At 33.8% G+C, this 27,906-nt stretch overlaps 3 protein-coding genes and 1 long non-coding RNA gene across 5 annotated transcripts; 2 read left to right on the forward strand and 2 right to left on the reverse strand.

Annotated features, from left to right (window-relative positions):
• Nucleotides 1-87: 87 nt before the first annotated feature.
• Nucleotides 88-2,792, reverse strand: LOC116006376 (probable lysophospholipase BODYGUARD 4). The gene is made up of 4 exons (XM_031246723.1): nt 2,256-2,792; nt 1,259-1,611; nt 864-1,057; nt 88-571 (listed from the first exon to the last, which is right to left on the reverse strand). Exons 1-4 carry the CDS (start codon nt 2,680-2,682, stop codon nt 232-234), a joined length of 1,314 nt encoding a protein of 437 aa, XP_031102583.1. The 5' UTR covers nt 2,683-2,792; the 3' UTR covers nt 88-231.
• Nucleotides 2,793-3,471: 679 nt separating this feature from the next.
• LOC116006751 (cationic amino acid transporter 2, vacuolar-like) lies at nt 3,472-8,822 on the reverse strand. The gene is made up of 14 exons (XM_031247239.1): nt 8,301-8,822; nt 7,594-7,795; nt 7,251-7,335; nt 6,917-7,057; nt 6,655-6,773; nt 6,477-6,573; nt 6,230-6,402; nt 6,029-6,095; nt 5,480-5,638; nt 5,125-5,395; nt 4,911-5,013; nt 4,662-4,774; nt 4,449-4,524; nt 3,472-3,999 (listed from the first exon to the last, which is right to left on the reverse strand). The coding sequence occupies exons 1-14, from the start codon at nt 8,482-8,484 to the stop codon at nt 3,843-3,845; spliced, it is 1,947 nt and encodes a 648-aa protein (XP_031103099.1). The 5' UTR covers nt 8,485-8,822; the 3' UTR covers nt 3,472-3,842.
• A 9,320-nt stretch (nt 8,823-18,142) lies between these two features.
• Nucleotides 18,143-19,876, forward strand: LOC116006320 (putative F-box/kelch-repeat protein At3g17570). Its single transcript, XM_031246647.1, has one exon. It carries the CDS (start codon nt 18,170-18,172, stop codon nt 19,295-19,297), a length of 1,128 nt encoding a protein of 375 aa, XP_031102507.1. The 5' UTR covers nt 18,143-18,169; the 3' UTR covers nt 19,298-19,876.
• A 4,809-nt stretch (nt 19,877-24,685) lies between these two features.
• LOC116006120 lies at nt 24,686-27,715 on the forward strand. Of its 2 annotated transcripts, XR_004095056.1 has the most exons (5): nt 24,686-24,917; nt 25,897-26,032; nt 26,119-26,894; nt 26,990-27,267; nt 27,470-27,715. It is a non-coding gene; the product is annotated as an uncharacterized LOC116006120 (long non-coding RNA). The 2 variants fall into 2 exon arrangements; XR_004095055.1 differs by having other exon boundaries at nt 26,990-27,715.
• Nucleotides 27,716-27,906: the final 191 nt, after the last annotated feature.

The following is a 27,906-nucleotide window of genomic DNA, read 5'->3' on the forward strand; positions in this document are numbered from 1 at the left end:
CCCCCCCCGGGGCCCGATGTGGTTAACCCACGCCCCGCCTCAATCTCCCTCCTAGTCATGACATCACCTCCCTCCTTCACCAGCCCATTGAGTGACTATAGTCCACTAGCTTATCAAAAGCCATGGAAATTTTATTGAGATTACAACAATCAATGCATTTACAAAGAATTTCTTCTGAATCGGAGGGTGGGGAAATATTTCAAAAAGAATTTGGAAAAAAAAAATAAAAATTCATGCCACATCTGATGAAGTAGTAATGGATGCCCAAAATTGCTCTAAATCTCTAGTAAATTCCTCTTCTCTGCCTACAACTACAGAAGTGTGATCCGCATTGGCTATAACTTTCACTTCTGCATTATCTCCAACTTGCATCTTCATGTTTCTGCTGCATTCCAATGGAACTACTTGGTCCTTTGAGCCTTGAATCACATTCATTTTCACTCCACAAATTCTCAGTGTTTCCAAGTACTTATCCATCACCTTTGCTCCACCACAGATCACATTGTGCATGCTGTGCCACGCCGAATGGTGAGTGTGTCGCGTCATGTCAACCACCACGAAATGCACATCCCTGAAGATTGATATATAGCGGTAAGCGCTCGATCATAACTAAAATGGATTGTGCAGTTAAAGTTGACAGGTGCTGGGAGAATTATCTCGGGGGAGTTTTAACTGTTTAAGTCTAGCACCAGGTGATTAAGAAATTGTTGGGCAGAGACATGAAGGGTTAAGTCCAGCAGGACCAGTACCATGTCTTTTGAAAATGTGGGCCTGGCAGAATGGAAGTATAAGGAAATAAAGTTGCGTTTTTACTACTGGGTATATATAGCTCTGGATTTACAAGAAAAGAAGAATGATCTCACCTTCTAGTGATCAGTTTCAGAATCCTTTCCCAGGTTCTGTGGTTTCTGCAGAAAAGGAAACACACACATCTGCCTAGATGCTCATACCATGACATGAAGGCCGAGCCGAACAGCAATGGCGGCCATACTCGTCTCGCTGCAAGCTTCTCTAGGGCTGCCAAACTAGCATCCTCTCTAGAAGAGGGGAAATAAGGCTGATAATGCAAAAAAAAAAAAAAAAAATGTAAGAAAAGACTACTACCTAAGTATAAGGAAATAAAGTTACACCATTGCTACTATCTATAGCTTTTAGTCTAATGGTAAGCCTTTGATCCTGACAAACAGCTAAGCTGAGCAAGAATGCAGTAAACGAATGAAATCAAAATTCGAAAAGGCATTTCGATCTGAGTGCTTACGGGTGCTATCAAGGTGATCGATTTCAGAGACTTGGAGTACTTTGCTGCTAATGCCACTGCTATCACACATCCCATGGAGTGAGCAACCAAGTGAAAAGATTTCATCTCAAATGGAACAATCACTGTTTTTTCAATCATTTCAATATGGTCCCTTATTGTGTATAAACAATCCATTGGTTTCGGGCTTTTCCCAAATCCCAGTAAGTCTACTGCAAACAATCTATACTTTTGCCTTGAATCTTCTTCAGATAGATAGGGGAAAACAGTTTGAGTCCAAAACGACGAAGATGCCATAAAACCATGCAAGAATATTACGTTTTCTGCTCCCTTGCCATCTACATCCTCCAACTTATCTGCACAAACGTACAATATATATGCTCATATCATAAGTAACAATCTCTAGTGGAGAACAAGGCACAACAGCATTACATATCAAAATCACAACGAAAAGGTTGAAATTTACTAGATGAATACTAGTGTCTAGTGGTTAACAAACATCTTTCTATAATCAATTAATTCTATCAGAGGATCAAATTAACTAATGCAATTAACTATTAGCTAATTGCCAAACACCTATTTGTGCCTAATGGCGGCTGCAGTTCCACCAACCCCCAAGATAGCAAAAGAGAATGGGGAAATTCCAGCCAAAATGGTTAAAGATACAAGCTTGTAATTACGAGGTCACGAGTTCAAATTTCAGTTTTCTTGGTTTGAACCGGTCAAGAAACCTAGGCTTATTTATCTCCTAGTTGAACCGTTCAAGCAACCAAGACTCATTTACCTCGCAAATTATACTGTGGACCATGGTCATAGTTGATATTGCAGTATCAGTATCAGTCATGACCCATGGTCCACGGTACAATGACTGCATTTATCTAGTAGTCATTCGCCAACTAGGATTATAATTCGGGCCTGAGTACAACTCCATAGAACAAAACAAGAAAAGTTGTAGCACATAAAATATATACTAATGTGAGAATTTTAATGAATTGTAAACCTTTATTAGGTGGTTGTGTGACAACAAAATGAAGCCTTAAATCATCAGTGACGCCATTCTTCATCCAAGAAACACAAGACTCACACCCACAGTCAGACCACCTATTCCCTCTTCCTCTTCCACCACCCCTTGCATTCTTGAAGATTCCGGCGAAATGAGTAAAACCGCCCAGCATTCCCCGGAAAACATTTTTCCTCCGGCAAAGCGTCTCCGACACCTCGCTTTCCTCCCCACCCCGAGAGCAGTAGCACGAGGAAGCAGCTGAGCTTCCTTCCAAGAAATCGTCGATGAATCGATATAACACGCAGAGAAGAGCGTCGAGGAAATCCAGAGCCAAAAAAACGATAAAGCTAAGTACAGTGATGATGAAATCTGCAGCTCTTATTACACCACGCTTTCCCACGAGATTTGCAGAGAATTTCGGCATTCTGCTTTGGCAGAGAGAGATAGAGAGAGTCGAAGCGAAGAAGGCAAGGAGGGAATTTTGATTGTGCGGATTAACAAAGCGATACGTGTTTTCTGGAGCAGCTTCAAGTTGAAGATTCTGAGGGGATAACAGATGAGAAATATAATGCTTACGTTTCTGTTACGAATTGAACATCAATATGTAATTTTTCTTTAGAAAATTAATTTGATTTTTGTTTTCCAATTGACTTCTAATACTCCAATAATTCATACTTGGCGTGAATATGATCAAGTTATGTATCTTCTTATTTTCCAATTGACTTCTAATACTCCAATAATTCTTTTTTTTTTTTTTAATGAAAAGATTATTGAGGATGTGTATCCAATAAACTTTATTTTGTAATCCTAAGTCCTAACATTTGAAAGGTTCCAAAAAGATAAACCAGACACAAATGATCAGTTATGGCTGGCAAATTATACTATAGACAATAAATAAATGTTTGTTTTTAATATATAGAATGTTCATTTATTATAGTTATGGCCTGCAAATTATACTATAGACAAAAAAAAATGTTCGTTTTTAATATATAGATATATAAAATGTTCATTTTTTATATAATAAAGGTTTATTTTAAATATGGAGTACTACTTAGAATTAACCTTCATTCACTTAGTACATTAAAATAAATTTTAAAAAAAATGAACATTCAATATATTAAAAATAAATTTTTAATATATTAAAAATGAACATTATGTAAGTATCATAATTAAAGTTTCCCTCAGAGCGTATCATCATGTAACAACTACAAGCTGTCATATAAATCAAAATGTATTATAGAGGCATTTTACAATTGGTATATAAAACAGAGCAAAACAAACATAAATCTTTATGCAATAATCCTTTAACAAACAATACATCAAACTAAACTATGATTTTACACCATATTTAGTATTTACATTTTCCATCATTTGCAATGAACCTCACCGGCAGATACACCCCATCCCCTCCACTGTAAACTACAATAACATATATTACAACCTTTCTTACAACAAACGCGACGCGTAGAAACCATCTCTAACTTGAAATAACTTTCTTAGCCATGGCCGGAAGCCATTCTTCGCGCTAGTTTGGTGCTCACAAGTGAAAACGCCTATTTTCACTTGGCCAACGGGGATGAGGAACTACGCTAAAGTGTGTGCTGAGCTCTGGTATATCTCGTCGACGTGAGCTGCAGGTACATAAACTGCGTGCTGCAGTGTGCTGTGGTTTCGGCCATAGAAAACATACACGATTACACCTATTAACAACCATATGGATACACGGGCCCAAGTCGCAGCGCTGCAAATGAAAGTAAGAGGCCAACGTTAGCAAAAACATTTAGATCGCTGGAAGAGCCCATGGAACTTCCATTTGGCGGGGTGGGACGGGCAATCGTTATATCATGGACCAGGGTGCAGGTCCAATACACAGAATTTGACTTCATAAGGTACAGAATTCATGTTCATTATGCACAAAATTCATGTTCATTATGCACAAAATTCATGTTCATAATACACACACATCAACACGATATAATGAACATGAATTTTGTGCATTATGAACATCAATTTTGTGTATTATGTTAAGTGTTTATGTGTCCTCAGCTATTTAATTTTGTGCATTATTAACATGAATTATGTATATTGCACCATGATATAAATTGCCGTGGGATGGGCTAGCCTGGAGGGATAAGCTAGTTTTGACGGCTCTACATGGAAGTAGCTTAGAAATTGGCATAGCCTACTCACCCGAGATTTATCAACAAGTACACGTTGATGAGAATGGAGGCGATGGGCAGAAGTGGAACAAACGGGCAAACAAAACCTGGAGAAAGAACATCGATTCATTTTGCAGAGAATGTATTCGATCCAAAAGTGACAATTATTTCAGAGAAAGAACATTGATTCATACACGCAACAACTATGAGTGGATGTAGAGAAGAGAACTAAGAAACTACATACCTCCAGAATGTCCAAAGTTGTGCCTGGCAACGTCTTGGTCTATGGTTGTAAGCACGACCAGACCCGAGAGTACTAGGAAACCACCAATTCCAGAAAGTGTGAACCTCACCGAACTGATAATAAATTTAATAATCAAGAAATATGCCAAGAGTTAGACTGTGGAAGTATGAAAATTCGTATAGGAACGATAAAGCATGCAGAAGAATAGATAGGAACGGTTTATGGGGGAGGGTAAATGTGGAAACGCACTTTGGCAGGCCAACAGTCGAAGCGGCGGAAGTAAGTACAAGCACCCCGAGACATGTAAACATTATGGTCCATCCAGCAGTTTTCCGCCTTTCACTTACTAAAACTGCAAAAACTCCAGCAAAGTAAATACTCCGTATCTCATAACGAGTACAAAGTTCTACGTAAATTGAAGTACGAATCATAGAAATGTCAACCACCACGAATAAGAACTTACGGTTAATTTGTGCCGCTGCTTTCTCTAGAAGAGGATGCCCAAAAGGTACCCTTGATAGCAGCGGAAGGCCCTCGTCCGAGGTAATAGTAGCTGTTTTGGTACTCTCCTCATCGATATCCGCACCATTAGTACCACTACTATAGTGCAAGCATACCGAATCTATTGCCTCCCGGAAAGATGACGGAAGGGGGACCTCATCGGGTGGAACATACCGGAGTACGAGGACTGAAACTGAAACCATTGTAAACGCAAGAAGCGTACCAACACTTACCTGCAAATCAAATTTAGTAAGTCTAAGATCTAGAGAGGGAAAATATATCAATGAATTTTGTGGTGATCTTAACGGTATACATACCATTCCTGACAACTGGTCAACATCCATGAGGAATGCCAAGGTACCAGAAAATAAACCGGTCACTAAAGTGCTCTTGATAGGAACTTGAGTACTTTTGTTAACATCGGAAAAGAACGACGGCAGCAACCCGTCCCGAGCCATTGCCATAAGAATTCGTGGCTGAGAAACACAGAAAACAAAAACTTTTTATCTGTTGTCGCCTGTCAGACTGCAATGATAGAGGCTATATTTGCAAGAAAAGTTCAATTTTCAAGCATATGAAAGTATAAACTCAATATGTTTAATTTAAGGGAAAATTGCACTTTTCGTTCATCATAAGTTATAGGGTAATTGTAGGATTCGTCCCTACTTGCTGATCGTGCTCACTTCTCGTCCCTAAGTTGCAAATTTCGTCCTTTTTTTCTAACAAAACATTAGGGACGAAATTTGCAACGTCAATTATAGCTTAGGATGAGAAGTGACAATTTTCCCTTTAAAAATTATTATACCCAAGAACGCCAATTATAGGTGCATCTCGAATACCTATTTGAACCGATTCAATTAATGTACCTGAGGTAAGAGAGAACCCATCAATGTAGAGCAAAGAGCAGTACAGGCTCCAACAGTTACAACATAGCTGCGAGAGAAGCAAGGATGATTAATTAAACTAAAAATAAATGAAAACTAGCTACCAATATCAAACGTCACAATGTCACATATGAAAAGCGGGGCTTAGAGGAACAAAACACAGGCAAAAAACGCTTTACTTACGCTGCCCACTTGATTCCATGGCTTGCAAAAGCAGAGGAGATTGGCGTATCGGGGTCCATAGCATAGTACGGGACCAGACCGACAATAACAGCCGAGACTAACATATACAATGTGCAACATATCGACAACGCGAAACCAATCCCCATTGGCAAGTCACGTTGAGGATTCTTCACCTGTGACAAAACGGATATTAGTAACAAAAATAATGAGAACTTAAATATTAATGACTGAAGATATAGCGAAATACCTCCTCGGCTGTGCTAGCAACTGAGTCAAAGCCAATATATGCAAAGAAGACAGTTGAAGCCCCGGCAAGCATTCCATCAACCCCAAACGGGAAATACCTGCCAATCAAATAAACGCTAAGGGAACTACTCTAGAAATCAAAGTATAAAACAACAATACGGGAAGGGACTGCATTTTACCCGACAGGAAGCTCATAGCCGGGCCAGCCAGATTTAAATCCCAGATATCCACCGGCAACAATAATAAAAATCATGGCACATATATTAGCTGTTGTGACAAATCCTTGTACCATTGTACTCTGCACGTATTAAATTGTTAAATCAACTAAATTAAGAACACAAAGTGCCAATCGAGAAATACTTGTGTATGTATGGATGAGTTGATTTGAACGAAAACTAGATTGGGACTAATGATTAGTGGAGTTATTTGCAAAATGAATACCTCCTTGATTCCCACACACAAAAGCCCCGTTACAATACAAACTAATAGTGCTGCACATGGATCCACTACAATGTTAAGCCCGGGGATGGTGTGACGAGCTAAAATGGCTGGGAGACTGTCTTGTCCTCCAAAGAGCAAGGCCTACCAAACGAAGAAAAACGCAAATTAAACAAAAGCAATACTACTTGAAATAATATATGGGAACACTCATTTCTCATGATTTATTGTTGAATAACATGATCATTTACATGAGAAGACCGACTAAAGTATTGCTTTTGTTTAAAGAAATCTACCAAAGAAAAGCTCTGTAACCAGTAAAGAGAATTCACATCACCAGGTTTGGAGATATGCCCCGTGCCACTGCAGAACCTCCAATTGTGTATTCCAATATCAGCCCCCATCCAATTAACCAAGCAACTCTGAGAGGATGAGAGGAAATTGATAGATTGTTTTAAAAAGTGTAAGCACATAATGAAACCTTCATGTTAAGTTTTTTTTTTTTTTCTTGAAACACTCATGATTCTTCATGTTATGTTAATGATGACAAAACGTTACTTCAAAAAAAAAAAAAAACTTGGAGGCAGTTATAAGATTATTTGAGCAAATATGGAACTGATCTTTGAATGTCATCTTGAAAACAAAAAGGCCAAATTTCTTGAGAGAGTCTATGGTCTTACCCTTCTCCGACGCATATATAAGAATAGTGATATGCACTCCCAGCCGATGGACAACGACTAGAAAGCTCAGCATAGCAAAGGGCAGAAAGAGCGGCTGCTATCCCAGCTATTAAAAACGAAAAGGCGAGGGCTGGGCCAGAATGCTCTCTCGCAACTGTCCCAACTAGAATATAAACCCCTGCTCCTATAGTTGAACCAACACCTAAACAATAACCACAAGCCAAGTAATCATTAATTGCAGATATCACAATCACTGGTCATAGTAATCTTTACAGGTTAAGAACAAGCATTTTAACTGATGAAGGGCAGAATTAACTCCTTCTGGATCTATATAAGACAATTTTTTTTTAAATAATAATAATAATAACTGCCTAAGCATTTAAAAAACTATCACTTTATCATCATAATTAAGCATTTAAAAGACAATCTCTTTCTCATCATAATAAAGAAACCTTAAGAAGCTTCATCACATAGGACGTGAACCCATCCTCTACAACAAACAGAAAGAATTTACACACACACACACAAGGAGAAGGATAGTGGAGCCAATCAAAATTAAAAAATAATTAGATACAGATTCAAAACACAGAAAGGATGAAATTTTGGTTGGATGGGGAAAATCAACATCAAAATCCTTGGAATGGAGAGAAAAAAGAGAAATCAGAAAGTACTGGAGAATCAATTTCTTTTGCTTTGTGTTTAATTACCTATGGCAATGAGATGAGGGACAGTCAAGGCTTTGGCCAACTGATGATCTCTACCATGTCCAGAAGAAGAGGATGAAGACTTTGAATGGGCAGAATCAACCTGCTTCCTCCTCACAAGGCATCTCAACCCACCAGAAAACCCACCCCCATCACTACCCTTTTCCCAATCAGACACAAACCCCATCACAAATCTTCAATCCCCAACTTTCCCTATTCACAAAATCTGACCTTTTTTAATTTCCCACTCTACTTTTTACAATTTATGTATATGAAACTATGAAAGTATGTACAAAGTGGGTGCTTTATATCAAATCAATACTGTATAATCTATACGTAGTACAAAATTTACACAGGAGAAAGTGAGAGAAGATGGGGGAGGTGAGGTTGAGGTTGAGCTGCCCCTGCCAGCAACCCGGGAAGGAGAAATGTCTGCCGGACGGCTGCTGAACAGGCGGAGATCAGCTGCCAATGATCAGAGATCACGTTTTTAGATACACAATTCCTCGATCTCGAATCTCGAGTCTTGATTAATATATTACTCTTTTTGTTTTTGTTAATTCTAAATAATTAATATTTTTTTCTATTATACGGAGTATTATATTGTGTCATTATTTATTTACATTTGATTTGTTCTGTGTGCTTATTTGCTTGTTTTTTAATTAAAAGTAAAAAATATTCAATACACTCTGATTAAATAGTGCAATTAAATCTCAAATAAAAAAAACTTCATTGAGACCATTTAAATTTATAAAAAGATTACGGGTTATTTGGTAAATAGTTAGTTTTTTTGAGTACTATTTACCAAATAGTTGATTTGGTAAATAGTTGTTAGTTGATTGGGTTAGTAAATTTAACTAGTTGATAGCATTAGCTGAGTGTAGAAAGATGATTGGTAAATTAGCAATTAGCTGGTTACATGCCAAATGACTTTCTCAAATAGCTGATCTAGCTGATCGAAAATGCTGCTTTGATCATCTTTTTGAATTTTGGTGTTTTGGAGCAATAAGCTGATCGAAAATGCTGCTTTTATCATCTTTTTTAATTTTGGTGTTTTAGAGCAATAAGTTGATCGTAAATGCTGCTTTGGTCATCTTTTTGAATTTTGATGTTTTGAAACAATAAACTGTTACAAAAAGTTAATTAATCAAATAAATTAAAATTGACTGATAAGTTAACTATGTTACCAAACAGGAGATACATGTTCATAAGTGGATCTAACTATGTTAACTATGTTGGTGCACATGTGCCTTTTTGTTATTAAGTGGATCCAACTATTTAAATTTTATTTTATCTTTTTGAATGTTCAAATTTAATTTAATATAGTTTTATTTTATTTTCTTAAATTTTTATTTATATTTTACATTTTAAAAAGAATAAGATTATATATATATATATATATATATATATATATCATCGGTAAATTTTTGTCCGTGGCCATCTCCCCTCCTCCACCTAAGACAGTCATGACTACGACACATAATCATGATTATCTAAGATAAGGGTTATGTTTGGCAAACCTAGCTGAAAAGGTAGCTGAAAGTTGAAAAGCTATAAGCTCGAAACTGAAATCTGAAGAGCTGTTATGCTTAAAAGTGTTTGGTAAAATTAGCTTTTTGATAAGCTGATAAATATAAAAAGACTAAAAATGACATCTGCATACAATTTAAATAATTTTAAATTTAAATAGATTTGTTTATATATTAAAATATAAAATAATGAAATCAATATATTTAAATAGAATATAAAATAAGAACATATATTTGAAAATATATAAAATAAAAAAAAATATTTATAATTCATAAGATTAGTTCATACAAAAATTAATGTTCAAACATAAATATCAAACTGAAATTACAACCAAACATAATGAAACGAAAATGTCAAAAGGGTTTTAATTGAGGGGGGTAAAGGATGTCATTTATTTAAAATAATAAGGATAAAGATGGAAAAAAGTTAATAAGATACTAGCTTATTTTGAAAAGCTACCCCAAATAGCGTTTCAAAATAAGCTCTTATTTTAAGCTACTAACTTATTTTGAGAACATTACCAAACAGAGCTTATAGCTTATTAGTAGCTTAAAATAAGCTATAAGCTCCTAAATAAGCTCTGCTAAACAGAGCCAAGGTCTCAATCTAAACCTTTATTAAAGGTTTAGATTTGGACCTGGCGACAACTATCTTTATTAAAGAATGTCTATATTTAGACCTTATCTTAAACAACCATGATTGATTATTTGTGGGTGAGAAAATGACCACCAAAATTTATAAAATTTCTAAAATTGAAAAAAGAATATGAAAATCAACAGAATAAAATAAAATTTAAAAGATTAAATTAATTTACAAAAATTCAAAAAATATAAAATAAAATTTAACAAGTATATATTTAGATTCACATAAGCACTGATACAATACATGGGTTATATATTGACATATATCGTCATCACAAAAAGTTCTCATCTTATTTTAATTTTACAAAATCGCAAAAAAAATGTATAGGTTATAAAATTGTTAAAATTGCCTGAAAGCAGACATAAAGTACAACCATCCCAATATATATTCCTTTACTTTTTATTTTCTTTTTAATCTCCTTTGTTAGTACGGAATTAATTGGTATTAATTTAGTACATGCATGATCAACAATTAATTTAGTACATGCATGATCTATTTTATAATTGACATATGTTGGTTTAATGAATTCAAGCATGAGAAGATTAGTTTGTAAATCTTAGAGCTATTTTTGCGAAATTAAGAGGGAATCCTTTATGTGCTCGATGTGGATGCTAAGTTGTCTCAAGAAATGATATGGATGTTAAATTGTCTCAACAAATGAGTGGATAAGAAGTGATCAAGTTCCAACTACAATCCATGTACGTGAAATACGTGATCTATGTGAAACAAAAATGCATAATTTCATGATGTATAAACACTATAAATTGGGAGTATGGTAATAAAATTGAAGTTTCAAGAGAGAAAATTCAAACATATTATACACAAAAGCTGTGAAGAAGCTTCAACACAAGGGATAGACTGGAATACTATCTTAAAAAGTTGGTCCACTTGATATCAGCACAAGTTGTGTTAAAATTCAATTCGTTACAATTTATGTATTTGGTATAATTAAGCAATTAGCTCAAACTATATTTGTTAACTTTTCCAGAGAGTTGCTTTACAATATTAGTGTTTAAATATGTGGTAGACATAATTTTTTAATTCATTGGATCTTGTAATTATAAAAGCCGTGGGTCGATCTTGAGTGAAAAAAGTTTTAAGCGTGGCCTCGCAGATTAGGGTGTGTTATCCAAATTGCGTTATCAAATTCCAACGCAACTATGTATTTATTTGGTGCTTTATTAATCGCATTATACAATGGTTGAAATATCATCATGAGTAACTACTATTTTTTATACTTTGATGAATTTTCAGTATATCTTCAATATATTTATGCATTACATTATTTAATCCTTCATAGGTCTGAGTGGATTTATAGTAGTTTAGCGAAATAGTTTTACAAAATCGAAAATTTTGGATTATTAGGCATTAAAAAAAAAAAAGAAAAAAAAAGGCCAGCTTATTATTGGAACTAGGTCTCTATCATGTTGCCATTTTTTTTTTCAATTTTTATTTTTGAATACATGGCACTAGGCTTCTATCATGCTGTCAAATTTTATTTATTTATTTATTTTTGAATGCATGGCATTATGCTTCAATCATGTATGCTGTGTTTTTGTTTTTGTTTTTGTTTTTTTTTTTTCAATAAAAGAGAACAAAATAGAAAAGAACATAAAAATCAAGTTTCATTGCAATAGTTCTTATAGTGCATTTGAAATTTGGATCTTCAATATTGTCATAAACTTCACCTTTTGAATCATGCAATTTATAAATAACCACTTTTTAATTTTATCACATGAAATTTTTTCTGAATGTACTAACAGATCATAATATAACACCCAAAATTATATCATGAAACTTGAATTGAAGCAAACTCCACAGAACTCAATAAGCGAATTCACAAATTCACTATCCAACACAACTTCTCACGATTCCTCACCCTTAAATTAGAAAATTATATATTTTTTTATAATTTTTTATATTTTCTTTATATATGTACATTTAAGAAAACACAAAATATAATTGTACAAGGCACTGAATATTGTAACTTACAACTGTAAAATTTTTATATTTATATATAGAGATAAAAGATAAATTTAGGCGTGGTGTTGAAGTCATAAGTCCTAGGATGATAATAAGTGAGATTCATACACACGCAATGAACAACTAAAACATGCAAAAACTTATCTTGGAATCCATTGACATTGTTTTTTTTTTTTTTAGTACTGGAATTGTTTAATTATTATATATGATTATAGAATTGATTGTGTTGTTTGAAAAGTAACGATTTGTTGTTCAAAAAAATTGCTTTAATAATACTATTTTATTTGATTAATTTGTGATGTGGTCAATAAGTTTACATTTAATTAATAAATGTAAATTCAAAGGATATATACATGATGCTTATGACTATATTACTTAAAATAATAGCTTTAAAAAACATGATTATCGTATCAAAATGCTATATGTTTTATTATTGACAATGCTTTCTTGAGAACGTCACACATGATCTTTCTAATGTGTGTTTACCTCTATTATGTGATTTGTAAGTTATTATACATAAGTGTGGTTTACCTAATGCATATACCTTTAAGGCAGCTGGTTTCCTCGTCACCCAAAATAATAATAATAATAATAATAATAATAATAATAATTTTATATAAGTAGATTGGAATAAGTCAAATTGTTCGATCATCTTTGAACGGGTGATATAAATTGTACGTTGAACTACATGTATTCAATGTTCTTGTTTGCCAAAAAAAAAAAAAAAAAAAAGCATTTTGGAAGTTGAATTGCAGTGTACGCATTGAAGGGAATAAGTTAACGTACATAACCAAAAGTCTCCCCAAGAAAAATCAATTTTCAACAATGAAGTATATATGTAGGCCGGATTTCCATGAAAAAAAGTCTCATTATGAAAAGTTTTGGACAAATACTGCCATACTGGTCATCAATTTAGTAGTTTGGTCAGTTTTATAAATATTACAAAATTTTACAGTTTAAATATCTATAAAATTGAACCATCATTTTTTACCTTATTTTATAATCATTGATCATCTTAGATAAAAGAATAAGATTTTAGTCCATGCTTCTCACAAAAACCTAATTCTTATTCGATTCTAATAATATATATGTGTGTGTGTGTTTTTAAAGATACCATTTCTTGCATACACAACATTTTTTAGTTGAAACAATAGATGATTATATTGATGTTGTTGGAGAATAAATATGATTGATGGTGGATATCACCCGGGTATAGCGCCCCTCGCATCGTACTCCTGGTCGGTATGTATCTTAGTGGCCAAGAGGAACTGATACCGACCATAATCTCAAGCTACTTGACCTTAGGTTACACCCGAGTGAAAAGAGTACGATATTACAATTGTTTATAGTCGGGGTGCTAATCCATACTAGTTAAGGTCGGGACAATCATCCGGTCAAGATCACTTCAGAATTGACATTGACTGCAGTATAATTCCGATCCCTTTTTAGTGGGTGCTCATGAATCTTCATGCACGTGGTCGTCGAGGCGCCGTTCCCGAGCCTCCCCGGTTCATGCTCAACACGTGTCAGTCATGCGGGGCACCCGACATGTGTCCCCTTCCTATCCCTATAAATACCGCATTTATGACAAGAAGGGGGGACTTTTGGACACTTTCACCTACCACATATAAAGCTTAGGATCGTATGATCTATATTCAGTTCACCGAGCTTATAGGTAGATTAAGGAGGGATCATTCGTTAATCCGCCCTCAATACTTGTATGTATTTGTGGAGACTAACATATTTACAACACCAATGATTAAAAAAAATAAAGAGATTTAAATTGAAATAGCACAACCCATGCACTCAAGTCGCACACAACTCAAGTTTTTTCACACTACACACACCCACACCCCCCCCCCACCCACACACCTATATACATACATACATACACACTAGTGTAAATTCACATCGCTTTTGAAACTCAATTTATAATAAAAAAAAAAACACTTGAGGAACTCAATGAGACCATCCTCTCACAAACAACACCAATGCAGTTATCAAAGGAATAGATCTTAATAATAATAATAATTAATTGAGATGTTTACGAGCACGCAACGTAAGGGAAAACGAGAATGGAATGGTATGCTATTTACGGGGCGAATGGCCAGCTGGTTTTGGGTAATATATGAATTCATTTCTGCCCGCTGTCCATATATAGACGATTAGAAGATATAATCTTTTCCATTATATTATATTCTTCTGCTTCCCAGCTCCCACATATATGCCTACGTCACGTTTGAGAGATTAGACAATAAATACTCATGTCTCATGTCCAATCAAAATCCAATACAATAAAGTTTGATTAATTAAACAAATTAACACTGCTCATTACATCAAGGAAGAACTATACTTATTGACCTGACCCAACGCTTATCCAAACTAGGAATATTCAAAAGTGACTTTCGAAGGAGTAAAACTCTCATTATATATATTTTTTCGTTTTGAATAACGAGAGAAATCAACAGTTATCATATGGGAATATTAATTGATGAGTAAATTTTGTTTATGTGTAATAGTCTGTAAATTATACGAATACGTAAACATCACTAGAAAGACAATGTGGTGCGATAGACTCCACTGTGTGAGGGAGCGATAATTATATATCTTTGATTACAAAAAAAGTTTGTTGCAACTATAATATTCACTCCAAATTATATTTTAATTTTCTTTTGGTTTTTTTTTTGGTGAAAAAAAAATTCCGCAAATAATATCTAAATGTGTGCATTAAGCAAACTGCACTTTTATAAAATAGTCTACAAATCATAAATAAATAATACAATAATTATGTGTTGATGGTTATATATAAAATATATTTTAAAAAAATTCGTTCCATGTAAAGGTAAAATATTCCTTCCGTAACGAATAACTAAATGGCGCATTGGATTCTGACGCCAAATATTCCAATTGAGTAATTATTTGTAGTGCTGAGGTAAAATGATTCATGATTGCATCCAAATGTGTAAATACCCTTTTTTGATAGTGACAATTCTTTTTTCTTTTTCTTTTTTTTTTTTTTGAAAGTGACAATTCTTAAAATGCAGTCTAACATTATAAAGTAAGCGTTTTCAAAAAAAAAAAAAAAAAAAAGTAAGCCATGCTCATTCTTTTGTGTTTGTTCAATAAAAATAGTAAATATTTGGTGAGAGAAGATACAGATTGCTTACTTTATAATGTTTTTTTTTTTTTTTTTTGAAAGTGACAATTCTTAAAATGCAGTCTAACATTATAAAGTAAGCGTTTTCAAAAAAAAAAAAAAAAAAAAGTAAGCCATGCTCATTCTTTTGTGTTTGTTCAATAAAAATAGTAAATATTTGGTGAGAGAAGATACAGATTGCTTACTTTATAATGTTTTTTTTTTTTTTTTTTGAAAGTGACAATTCTTAAAATGCAGTCTAACATTATAAAGTAAGCGTTTTCAAAAAAAAAAAAAAAAAAAAGTAAGCCATGCTCATTCTTTTGTGTTTGTTCAATAAAAATAGTAAATATTTGGTGAGAGAAGATACAGATTGCTTACTTTATAATGTTTTTTTTTTTTTTTTTTTTAGACAATCAAAGCATGACACATAGTATGGATTAAAAAAATAGAATAGGAAATAGGAGTCCATGTAACATTGGAATTGCTCACTCTTTTAATATGAGAGACATTTAAAACACCATATGATACATGCAACATATTTTGATTTACAAGAAAGCTCTCGTTTGCCATTCGAATATGCATTTTGGATGAAACTCGTATTGTGACTTTAGTCGGCAAATGACTTACCTTGTAACTCTAATCGGTAAAGACTACAAAGATATAAACCCGTCTAGGTGGCTTTGATTTACGAGAAACTCTTCAACTGCTACCCGAAGGTGCACGCTCACTGAAATCGGTCTTGAGATATTGTTTGACCGATTCAAACCGAAAATGTCAATAAAAATATACACGTGGAGTTGAACTTGGAACATTGTGATTACTAAGCTAATTCAATAATCACCGAAAATTTTCCGTGAGACGGTTCGAGTTGCAGACAGCTGGGTATTTAAGTATCACAAATCCAGTTATAAGTATTACTATACAATATTTATCATTAATTCAATAATAACAATCATTTTACCATAAATAGTATTACAATTTCACACATAAATATTACAATATCTATTATAATTATAGTTTATTTATTTTAAGTTGGTATAAAATTTCCTGTAATAAGTATTATATGATTTCTATCATAAGTAACAAGCAATTGTCATAAATTTAACCTGTCTCATGAATTAAGATTTATGAGACAGTCTTACACGAGTATAACTCCCGTGTAAAATGCTTACTACTTAAACTATGAAGTTATATGGATTGGCATAAAGTTAAACAATATAAATATAATTACATAATAGAGTTTTAATTAAATAATTATAGATGCAAAGATGAGAGAATTGAAGCAAATTGTGTGGTCAGAAATGAATGGGTGAAGGATTTGTTTATTCATCAAATGATCAAAATGGAAAGGCTGATGGTTGACGCTACCAGAGTTGAGTTCCACCTCTAACCTCTCATCCACGTTGTTTCCTCACTCATGAGCTGGTGCATGCCGACGCACATTTTTATTTATTATATTATTTAAAATTAATTTTTTATTTTGAAACTTCATGACATTATGTAAGCGATGATAACTTAGAGATCATTGCTAACCGCTCAAGTTAAAGCATGTGTAATCTACCGTTATATCGTGGACTAGGGTCTATAGTACCGTTGATCCTTATTCAATATACATGATTTGATTTCATAATATATATAATTCACGTTTATAATACACATAAACACGATATAACAAATATGTATTTTGTACATTATGAATATGAATTCTGTGTATTATGAACACAAATTTTGTGTATTATATTAAGTGTTTACTTCATTTTTATTATACTGTGTTTATGTGTATGCTTATTATGAACATGGTTGTGCATATGAACATGAATTCTGTATATAATGAAATAAAATTCTGTGTATTCGAGCATGGTCCACATTTGTCCCTGTGTGTATTATGAACATGAATTTTATGTATATGAACATAATTCTGTACATTATGAAGTCAACTTTTGTGTATTAAATCAGGTCTTTTGAGTTAAATTATATAAGTTTGTTTTGTTTAGGGACCCAATTGTATTTTTTCGAGTTTAATGACTTGATTACAATTTGATGTGTAGTTGTGTGATCTATTTGACCATTATTCCTTAGGAGCCCCAATCATTATTGTGTAGACTATGGTCCACATAGCTGTGTGGACTATACTACCAGATAATGTATATTCAGTAAAACAATAATGTACTTTTGGTATATTAAAAATTTACATTATATTCAGGGGATGTACATTATTTGTGTACTGATATAATGTACATTCAGTACATAAATAATATACATTTAGTATATTAAAAATATATTTTTTATTATGGTCCACACAACACTATGTAGACCATTGACCATGGTCCACACGATAAATTGCCCCTTAGCAAAATTAAGGCCTTAACCTGATCACATTGTCCAATAAACCACACAACAAATTTATCTATAACTATAGAAGACCCAAATACTATAGCCCATAGATCATGCTTTGATCAGCCCTCATGGGCGTAGCCCAGTCCATGTTCCAACTTGGCATCTCCATAAGAAATTATCACCCTCTTCCTTTCATTTTTACCCTAAACAAACCTAAACGAAGCTATTCATTCAATCGAGAATGGAGAACTGCAAATTACCAAGAGAGCTGCTGATCGAGATTTTGGCAAGATTGCCGGTAAAATCTCTTATGCGATTTAAGTCTTTTTGTAAGTTCTTTTATTCTTTAATAAAAAGTGATAATCATTTCCAACACAAGCACTATGAAATTAGTCGGGTGAGAAGAGATTATGTCATTTTCCAGCGAGAGATTGGGATTAGGGAATTTCCGTTACGTGACGAAGTATTTGGTTTAGTTTGCAAAGAATTGGATTCTGATGAGATTGGATGTGTAGACCTAGTCATGCCAAAATTAGGGAAGGTGAAGTGTATTGATGGTATATTATGCCTAATTGCCCATAGGACTACTGATGGAACTAGGAATATCTGGATATGGAATCCATCCACCCGGGAAATTAAGGCATTACCACCTGTCTCCGCACCTCACAATTTCTTTTCAGACCAAATGCGAGAAGTGGTTGGATTTGGATTTTGTAACAACATGACTGGGAAGGTCATCATTTTTTGGAGTTCGTACGACGGATGTGTATGCAAGGTAATGGTTTGCAACCAGGTTGATAATTTATGGGGTTGGAGAGAAATTAATCAATATCCTCACTTTGATTCTTTGTGGGCAACGTCTGATTATGATATTTATTTGAAAGGAAAGTATTATTGGTATCTTTGTGCATACCCAGGTGATGAGATAAAGCAGTATTTGCTTTGGTTTGACATGAGTGCCGAGTCTTTTGGGACAATTAGTTTGCCATTTAATCCACCAGAACAATATGGGAATGGAGGGAAAGCTTTTATTAGATGCATGGTTTCGGTTATGAATGACACTATTGCTTTGATTGGTTATCGAGAGCAAAGATCGGAGGTTTGGTTAATGATAGAAAATGATAGTGATGTTAATTGGCATAAATATGCATGCTTTGACAATGGAAATGATTATTGGCAGCCAATGCAAATTTGGAATCAGGATCGTCATTTGCTCATATGTAGGACGGGTGCTGAAGAGGATGATCGTGAACCACACTTAGTTTCCATTGATTTGGTAACTGGAGAAAAAAAGAAGAGACTCAATAATATTGATACCTTTTCAGAGAAATGTTTTCTAGCTTACAGTGAGAGTCTGAAAATGTTTTAAGAATGAAACACACAGTAAGTAGTATTTGCAGGCATTTCTACACTGCAAGTATCTATGGATGTAAAGTTTAATAGTAGCTTTCGTAGACTCTTATATGTACACCTTGCATGCACTGCATACAGAGATGCTGAAATTGATGTTTCGACTTTCATTCTCTCAAATTCATAGAATTCCATTGATCTAATGTAGTGTTAAAGTCCATCAAATCTAGAACAAATTCAATGCCTTGCTCAAAACTTCATGACAGTACCTGGTTTTGGTGAAGAAGATCCAATTTTCAGTTCTTCAGGAAAAAATATAATGTTCATGTCAACTGCTTATTGTGTATTAGCAAACAAGTGATCATTTTCTTGAATCTTGTGATTGCAAGAGACAGCCCTTGCATGCCAATGGAATCTCCTTTTCAACGTGTGGCTTTATCTGTTGATGTTCACAAGATAATCGGTTGGATTTCAGAGCATAAACTGTACTGACGAAGAATTTCTGTCTTGAAACAGAATCTTCTCATAATGAATCCATGTATTGTGTCCCAGCACTGTTAGTTTGATTATAATTGGCATGATTACTATTATATCAAAACTAGATTTTGGAATTGTACTTGTATGAGAAAAGAAACCATTCTCAATGAACTAATATCCTTTTTTGTTTTTGACCTTGTATTATTTTTGAAATCATATTCTTCATTGTACATGCAACTTGCTTTTGCTGCAATTAAATTGTCTTCTTTGGGCATACTAAATGTTTGTTTTGATGTCAATGCTTTTAGTTTCTACTTTGAACTCTTTATGGCTATCGCAAAGTTGCCATTCTTTCTTGATTTGTTTCTAACTGATCAAGCTTAGTCTTGCAGAGAATTTCAGTCCTGAATGCAACTAAGCAGTAGTTTCATCGTTTTACATGGGTGAAATTGCTATGTGGATCCGAAAGGAAAGCTTCTTTCATGACCTATTTGCTATGATATCCTGTCATCTGCTAACACATTATAGTTTTTTCCATGAATCTTGTCTAAAAGAAGTGCATCACATTATAGTTGTTTCCATGAATCTTGTCTAAAAGAAGTGCATTTAAGAGTTAGGGTCTTTTCCACTTGTAGTCCCACTTCTTTAATCACTCTCATGTCAAACTCCTTATCCTAATAGTTAGCCACCCACCCTTGGTCAGAAGTTTTTTAAAATACCGAATCTTGGTCTGTACCCTTCAATTCAGCATCCCTATGAATGTAGGTGGTGCAAAGGACCCAAATCCAATCTGGGGTTTGCTCATTATACCTTTTTGTGCACATTTTTTGTTACAGGTTGGCTAGGCAGTCCGGGTGTTTTACTTAGTTGCATCTATCAACTTCTTGCTATCGGGTTTTCTTGTAGTGTTGTGTTAGCTTGAGTGCACACTTGGGAGGATGGATTCATACATTGCAGGAAGGAGGATTTTTGCTTCAATTTTTAATCTTTTGAACTCCTCCCTCTCCTCTGTTTAGCAAATCAAGTGGCTTTGTTATTTTGATCCATCCAGCTATTGCATTGGCTTATGTTGGGGTCAAGTTACCCACATGTGAATTTCTGTAATCATATATGTCCATACTCCACAGTAAACAGTAAGGAAAGAATAATATAATGCTGGCTGGCAACTTTGAAAACGTTAAGGGACAAACGTGACATTCATTGAAAGTTATCAATTATCATGGTGAAAGAAGGAAGCTAAGGGTGACCAAAAGTTTAAAACTCTCTAAGGGCTATTAGTATAGATGATAGGAACACCATTTATGGACAAAACATCTAAGGGTTGTATGGCTGGCGACCGATAATGGGATGTTTGGTTTGGTTTGACTTTAGTGCTTAAATTTTTGGGATAATCGAGTTCCTATCTTATTGCAAGGTTGTTTTGGTTACCATCATGAATGACGACATTGTTGGGGACTGCATTGAGATTTGGTTAATGAATGAAAACGATGGTAATATTTATTGGCATAAGCATGTGAGCATAGACTAAGTATTGGACTCTAAAAGGAAACTGGGATGAAGTTTGAAATCCAATAGGGATTTGGAAGTTGGGAGGTTGTGATCATTTGCTTGTATGTCCGGGATATGAAGGTAATAGGAGTGAAAACAATCCGGGATATGAAGGTAATTTTCATTGATCTAGTAACCCAAGAATGGAATTTTTTTTTATTTAACTAGAGATGGGAGAACTATTAATATTCTTTCAAACTCAGATGTTTTGTTCAGGTTTGCAGTGAGACGAACAACATTAATTCGACTCTTGGTCCATGAGACATTAGTCCGAATGTCACTACATATGCTCGAGTTTAAAATTACTTCAATAATAAAAAATTATACAAATCTTATTACTTGCACTACGCAAGCTAGCTAGGATCTACGTACTGTATTGCTTTCTCTTTCTACAAATCTTGATATATAATAAAGTTTAATATTAACATTCATTCCTACATTTCTCTCTTCCGATAAAATGAAGAACGTTTATCTTTTATTACTTGTATAACAAAGTTTCATAATTTGGCCACCTGGGTATTGCAAAATATTTTGGTGATAATTGATGAGTGAGGTAAGCAAATTTTTTATATTGGTTAATTGAAATTTAAAATTTTTACATGTAGTTAACTTTCTTTTTTTTTTTAGCATAATGCATTGAGTTTGCCGTAGTGACTGCATCTTATATGTATCGGCCTAAGGTTTACAGTTGCTTAACATGATGAGAAAGAAGCTAATAACAATATTCTTAATTTTTCTCTAATTATAAATTTATAATATACTAATAATATTCAATTCGATCATTAATGTTTGTATGTCACAGGGAAAGCATAAGGAACTTGAAATTTTCCATTGTGATGTGGCTCTTTTCAGTCGCATTGTTTGGGTACTTAATTATGCTGTTATTTCTATTCTTCCTTCTAAAATTTGATCTTCATCAAAACGTTGACTTTAATTTTATTGTTGACAATAGATTGCATTGTATGAAATGAATGTTATAAACTTATAATAATACATTGGCATCACTTGACAGGATACCTATGGCTTTGGGATTATATTTTTATGGTTTAAGAGATACAACCCCAACATACGGATTAAACTTCTTCAGTTTAGTCCCAGTCACTACATTTGCTATCTCATTAATTTTTCGGTATGATTTCTATTTTATGTGACATATATTATTTTGTTAAAAGTAACTTTTATTTTCGATAACTTAATTATAAAAGTAATTTTTTTATTTTTTTACTTTTAGTGATCATAATTGTTACATTAAAAAAATAATTTTGAACACTTTACACTTAAACTTTAATTTGTTTGTCGTGTTAAATAGCATTGAAAAATTGAAGTGGAACACAAACGCGGGCAAAGTTAAACTTCTGGGAGCAATAATTTGCCTGGCAAGAGGGTTAACCCTTGTGTTGTACAAGGGCCAAACCTTCCATATCCTTCATGCTAAGGCCAAATTCGGAGCGACCACCCACCAAAAACCCGACTTTAAGCCGGGCACTATAGTGCTTGCATGTAGTTGCCTCGGGTATAGTCTTTGGTATATCACCCAGGTAATTTACACCACAAGTTAAGCTTGACGTCTAACTAATGTTATAAATCAATCAACTAACCAATGTTGTCTTGAATATTTTAAACTTGAAGGCCAAAGTGTTGATTTTTCCCTATGGAAACTGGGTTGGAATATGTAGTTGGTTACAAAGTTTTATTCGGTACGTACGTAGTATATATCATCATCTTTATTTAATTTCTTTTTGTATATATGTTGGTTTCATTTTTAAGCTAAGATTATAATTGAAGAGTTTTTTTTTTTTTTTTTTTTTTTAAATGTAATTTAAAATTTCAGGGTGGATTCTCGTCTGCCTTAACATTTTGCATAATTTCCTGGACCATTGCTAAGGCCGGACCCACGTACCCGGCAATGTTCAACCCGTTGTCCCTTATTTTAGTGGCTATAATAGATGCTATTTTTCTGGGACAAACGATCTCTTTAGGAAGGTTATGATTCTCCCTCACTTTTTTTTAATGGAAAATATTGATTAGTTAATGTGCTTCTGCAATTGATATTATATATCTGCTTAATTGATACTCCGTATATTGCAGCTTGGTTGGGATATAATTGGATTGTATCTATTCATTTGGGGGAAGAACATAGAGCTAAAAAGTATAATCGAAGAAGGAGAAGCAGAAGCAGCTGAAGATGATAGAGCAGTTGCACGTGATGGTGATGGTGATTGCTGATGGATGTCTGTTACTGGTTTTTTGTTTTGTTTTGTTTTTACTAGTATGTTACCGTGCGATGCACGGAATAAATATTTAAAATATTTAAATATTTACCAAAGTCATTTTGGTCTAGTGGCACTCGATTCCAGGTGGGTTCGAGCCTAAGTAGATGTGATATTTGGTTGAGAAAAGTAGCTATGAACATATATTATATTGTAATAGAGTCAATAGTAGTACTTAGAAAATATTATGTTATGTTGTTTAAAATTATTAATGTTATGGAAATGAACAATAAAAGGTTAGAAATAAAGATGAGTTTTTGGTTGAACATAAAATTTTATTCTTATTAAAAGGTTAGAAACAGTGCAGAAAGACTCTGAACCATACAGAACGTATGCTAGGCATTGCCTGTCTTTCAAGTGATCACTTCCTCAGTTCTCCAAAATCTTGAATAAGTTTCTTTTCTATGATCATAACTAACCCATCCAGTCTTAACAAGGTATGAATAAACGATTAATGATTTTAATATATAAAATATAAAATTATTAATTTTTTTGATGCACAGATTGTATCGTATGGAAAATGATACGATATTGTAGTACTAACAATATTATCTACAAACAAAAATTAAATAGTTCAAAACATAAAATATAATACATGCCCCCAATTAAAGATTGCAACATTTATAAAAATTAGAATTGGATTACGGAAAATATCAATTAAACATGTTTTCTCTAAAATGTAAATAATTTTGTAATGAATAATTAGATATAAAATAGTTGACCAAGTTTCTATATACTGACATGTAATTAGATATTTATTTCTGAAAATGTAAACCATAAGAAGTATATACACAATATATGTAATTAAATATTTATTTCGGAAAAATGAAAAAAATATGTATATGTACGTACATATGTGACGTATTATGTATAGATAATCGTCTGAATTCCAGCCCATTATGTATACACTACAACTATGTAAGTACATATTTATCAAATAATATTCTTCAAAAAAAAAAAAAAATCAAATACTACGTAATAATTTGATACAGATATTATAAAATAGGCCCAATTCTAGCCCATTATCTATACTATCTAAACCCAACATCCTAGCCCACTATTAAAGCACAAACCCAACATATGAAAACCCAAGAATCCGGAACAAACCCAAATCTAATCTCCCGTCATCTTCATCGCATTTCTGCCCTAACTCTTACAACCTTACACCTAAAACCTCAATCTCTCTTTCTTAACAACAAAATTGCTCATAATCAGCTATAAATTCCACCGTTTGAACACCAAAAATGGATTCCACAATATATCTGCGAACCCTTGTATCTTTACCGTCTTCGATTTCCAGATATCATAGACGAAGGCTTTTGAGCAAAGATTCTGTATTATAAGGTACGCTTTATTTCAATTACATAATTTCTAAATTTACTTCAAATTTATTAGACACAAACCCTAAAACTAATTGTGTACGTATTTGTGGAAAAGAAATGTGCTGCTAGAGGTGCTCTTTATTTGTGGCCTGCCTCTTTTGAGAGTGTGATCTAATGGTTGACAAATGATATGCCAGATTCTGACATTCTGTTAGTGTTAGGGAAATACATACAATGCTGTAGTGTTTTCTATACCCCTCAATAAATTAAATGTGGATTGAGCTTAAATGCGGGTTCGGGGCTACTCTTTATTTGTTATCACAGATGAATTTACTAAAATTTCCAATGATGTGATTGAACTTAGAACTTTCTAGCTTATTAAATGACAACAGAGTTTTATAATGTTCTTGTTTTTTCTTTTAAAATATTTTTATCATTTAATTTGACTGGTTGGTCATGCACTCCACAAAAAATATGACTCAATTAAGGAACTACATACTAATTGCCTACAAACTTCCTGCTGGTGGATGATGTTTTGAGGGCGGGCTGTCGAGACACTAATCTCACAGATCGAGTAGCATTATGGCTAACGAACACACTATTAGGTACGGAATGATTTGTGATGTGTCAGTGTGCATTGGCTTCGTAAGTTTGGTGTTGCATTTGTTGTATACAAGCAGAATTTTAATTCGTTGGTCTCGTTGTGAACTGTTTAGCTAGCTCACACTACATACTGAAATATATAAATGGGGGCTGGGAAAGAAATATACAAGAGAATGAAACAAGGGCTAGCTGGAAACGGAAACATGCATGATTTTATCATTACTGCTTTGTAATACAATTGAGTACTTGTGTACTGTCCAAAATTAATGACAGTTTTTGCTATTAGGAAAATAAATTATTGTTGTAACTTCAAATTCAATTCAATTCAATTCAATGTTTCTCAGAAAATATAATAGATCCTAGACTGCATGTATTTTGATTGAGATTTGCTTTTCTAGCTTGATCACAGGGTGGAATATGATCCAAGCTAAGTGTTAAAAGCCAGTACAAGCAAGGCTTGTGATTCATCCACTGACTGCTCCTATACCCGGAAATGACCATAATGAGAGTTTCGCACGCAGCTTTCAAAGTTCGGTATGCAATATAATATATGTATGTATGTATGTATGTATGTATAAAATGCAATAAAGTTAAATCAAACTATGTATATTCGTTTTTAGGAAATTCGGGTGGTGCAGTACGTGGTGACTTAGACAGTACAAAATAACATCATATATGCAACATATCCCTCCCTAACAAATCAACTAACAACCCATCCAACATTTATTTATTTATTATTTTCCAAAATCCCAAACATTCAAAGCCCTGCAACCTTGCTAAGATTTGAAGGTAAAGCTTTGTGGGTTTTGCCCTGTGATGCCATTGGTGTTACAGTTAATCTTGGTCGTTGCAGCTTGATCAAAGCAGATTCTGACCTCGGTAAGATAGGCCCCTACGCACTGAATTTTGACATCCACATTCAAAGCTTGGCGGATTGTGTTAAGAAATTGGGTATCACCGTACTGTGATTTTGATCAAAGAGGCTAAACGAAATCCTGCCAGTACGGTGATTCCCAGTTTCTTAACACAATCCGCCAAGCTTTAGACGTGGATGTCAAAATTCAGTGCGTAGGGGCCTATCTCACCTAGGTCAGAATCTGCTTTGATCAAGCTGCAACAGCCAAGATTAATTGTAACACCAATGGCATCACAGGACAATGCCCAAAAAGCTTTACCTTCAAATCTTATAGCCAGCTTGAAGGGCTTTGAATTTTTGAGATTTTGGAAAATAATAAATAAATGTTGGATGGCTTACTAGTTGATTTGTTAGGGAGGATATGCTGCATATATGATGTTATTTTGTCTATCCGATCGTGTTTCCAGAAACCATTAGGCCAATCTGCAGATTGAAGAGCAGAGAATTCCGTGGAAACTGCAACATATATATTATATTGAAGTAAGTAAATCATTGAATAAAATTAAACTTGAGTTAGTTCTAAATTAAATAAAAATGTATAGTACTTACACCCGTATATGTATTTGCATTCCTAGGAGCACTGAGCTTTGCTATGGAGTTGGAAAACGGCCATAGGCCATGGATGGTGAAATCAGATTTCACCTTACTCACTATGCAATTGGCACCAATTGAAGCACAATAGCCCAGGGGCCATGTTAGATTGTTAGTGCCAAAATGAAGCCATCCCATGTAACTCTTGGTTACCAGTAAACAAAAAATAAGTAAACTTAAAGTAATTTTCATTGTGTGTATGCCTTTGAATTTGCAGAGCAGATGTGATGTGTAGTGCTGTATGTGTTTAATTCTCACCAAGGTACTATGTGTGTGTTTATATAGGCTAAGCCACTGCCTTGTCATTTTCTTAATTGCTATTTTTTTCATATGAAATGAAGAACTTGGTTGTTTTACTCCATTATAATGTCATTCTACTTTAAGTAGCTCAAACAGAATTTGTTTTAGGTCATTGTCATTGTACTGCATTTGTTTGCATTCACATTTGCTTTGCTGGATCACAGGGTGGAATATGAAGTGCTTGAAGTATACACTGATCCTATACTCAGCTTGGAAATGAAATGACCAAAGGGCAGGCAATAGTTTGTGGATCTCTTAACTTCATCTTATTGTCATTGTAATAATACAATCCCACGGCCGTTCTATTTAGTTATATTATGATCTTCCAGTCTGGAGTTTAATATTATTGTACGTGTAAACATGTCAGGTGACCTTTTTATCATGTCAATATAAGTTAAAATTTGTGCACATTTTTGTTACAAGGAGTCCGGTGTTTGCTTGGTTGCATCTATAAACCTGGTTGGTTTTCATGTAGAGTAAATTAGTACGTGTTTGCATTTTTCCTTTGAATTGCTTTGTATTTCTCCATGCCAACTCGAGACTAACCTTTAATTTCCTAATTTTTCTTGTACCACTCATGGTTAGAAATGTTCATTGCATA

This window comes from Ipomoea triloba, chromosome 15 (assembly GCF_003576645.1).
Source record: "Ipomoea triloba cultivar NCNSP0323 chromosome 15, ASM357664v1".
Taxonomy (NCBI): Eukaryota; Viridiplantae; Streptophyta; class Magnoliopsida; order Solanales; family Convolvulaceae; genus Ipomoea; species Ipomoea triloba.

Bases quoted from the DNA above. Each gene is read 5' to 3' on its own strand.
- LOC116006376 (XM_031246723.1), bottom strand. From the start codon at position 2,682: ATGCCGAAATTCTCTGCAAATCTCGTGGGAAAGCGTGGTGTAATAAGA. The intron at 1,058-1,258 runs GTAAGCACTCAG...TTGCATTATCAG, and splicing joins CGATCACCTTGATAGCACCC to CCTTATTTCCCCTCTTCTAG. The intron at 572-863 runs GTGAGATCATTC...ATCAATCTTCAG, and splicing joins CTGAAACTGATCACTAGAAG to GGATGTGCATTTCGTGGTGG.
- LOC116006320 (XM_031246647.1), top strand. From the start codon at position 18,170: ATGGAGAACTGCAAATTACCAAGAGAGCTGCTGATCGAGATTTTGGCA.
- LOC116006751 (XM_031247239.1), bottom strand. From the start codon at position 8,484: ATGGGGTTTGTGTCTGATTGGGAAAAGGGTAGTGATGGGGGTGGGTTT. The intron at 6,774-6,916 runs GTATTCATTTTG...TAATACGTGCAG, and splicing joins TGTGTGTGGGAATCAAGGAG to AGTACAATGGTACAAGGATT. The intron at 5,014-5,124 runs GTAAGTTCTTAT...GAGTTTTTGCAG, and splicing joins AGCAGCGGCACAAATTAACC to TTTTAGTAAGTGAAAGGCGG.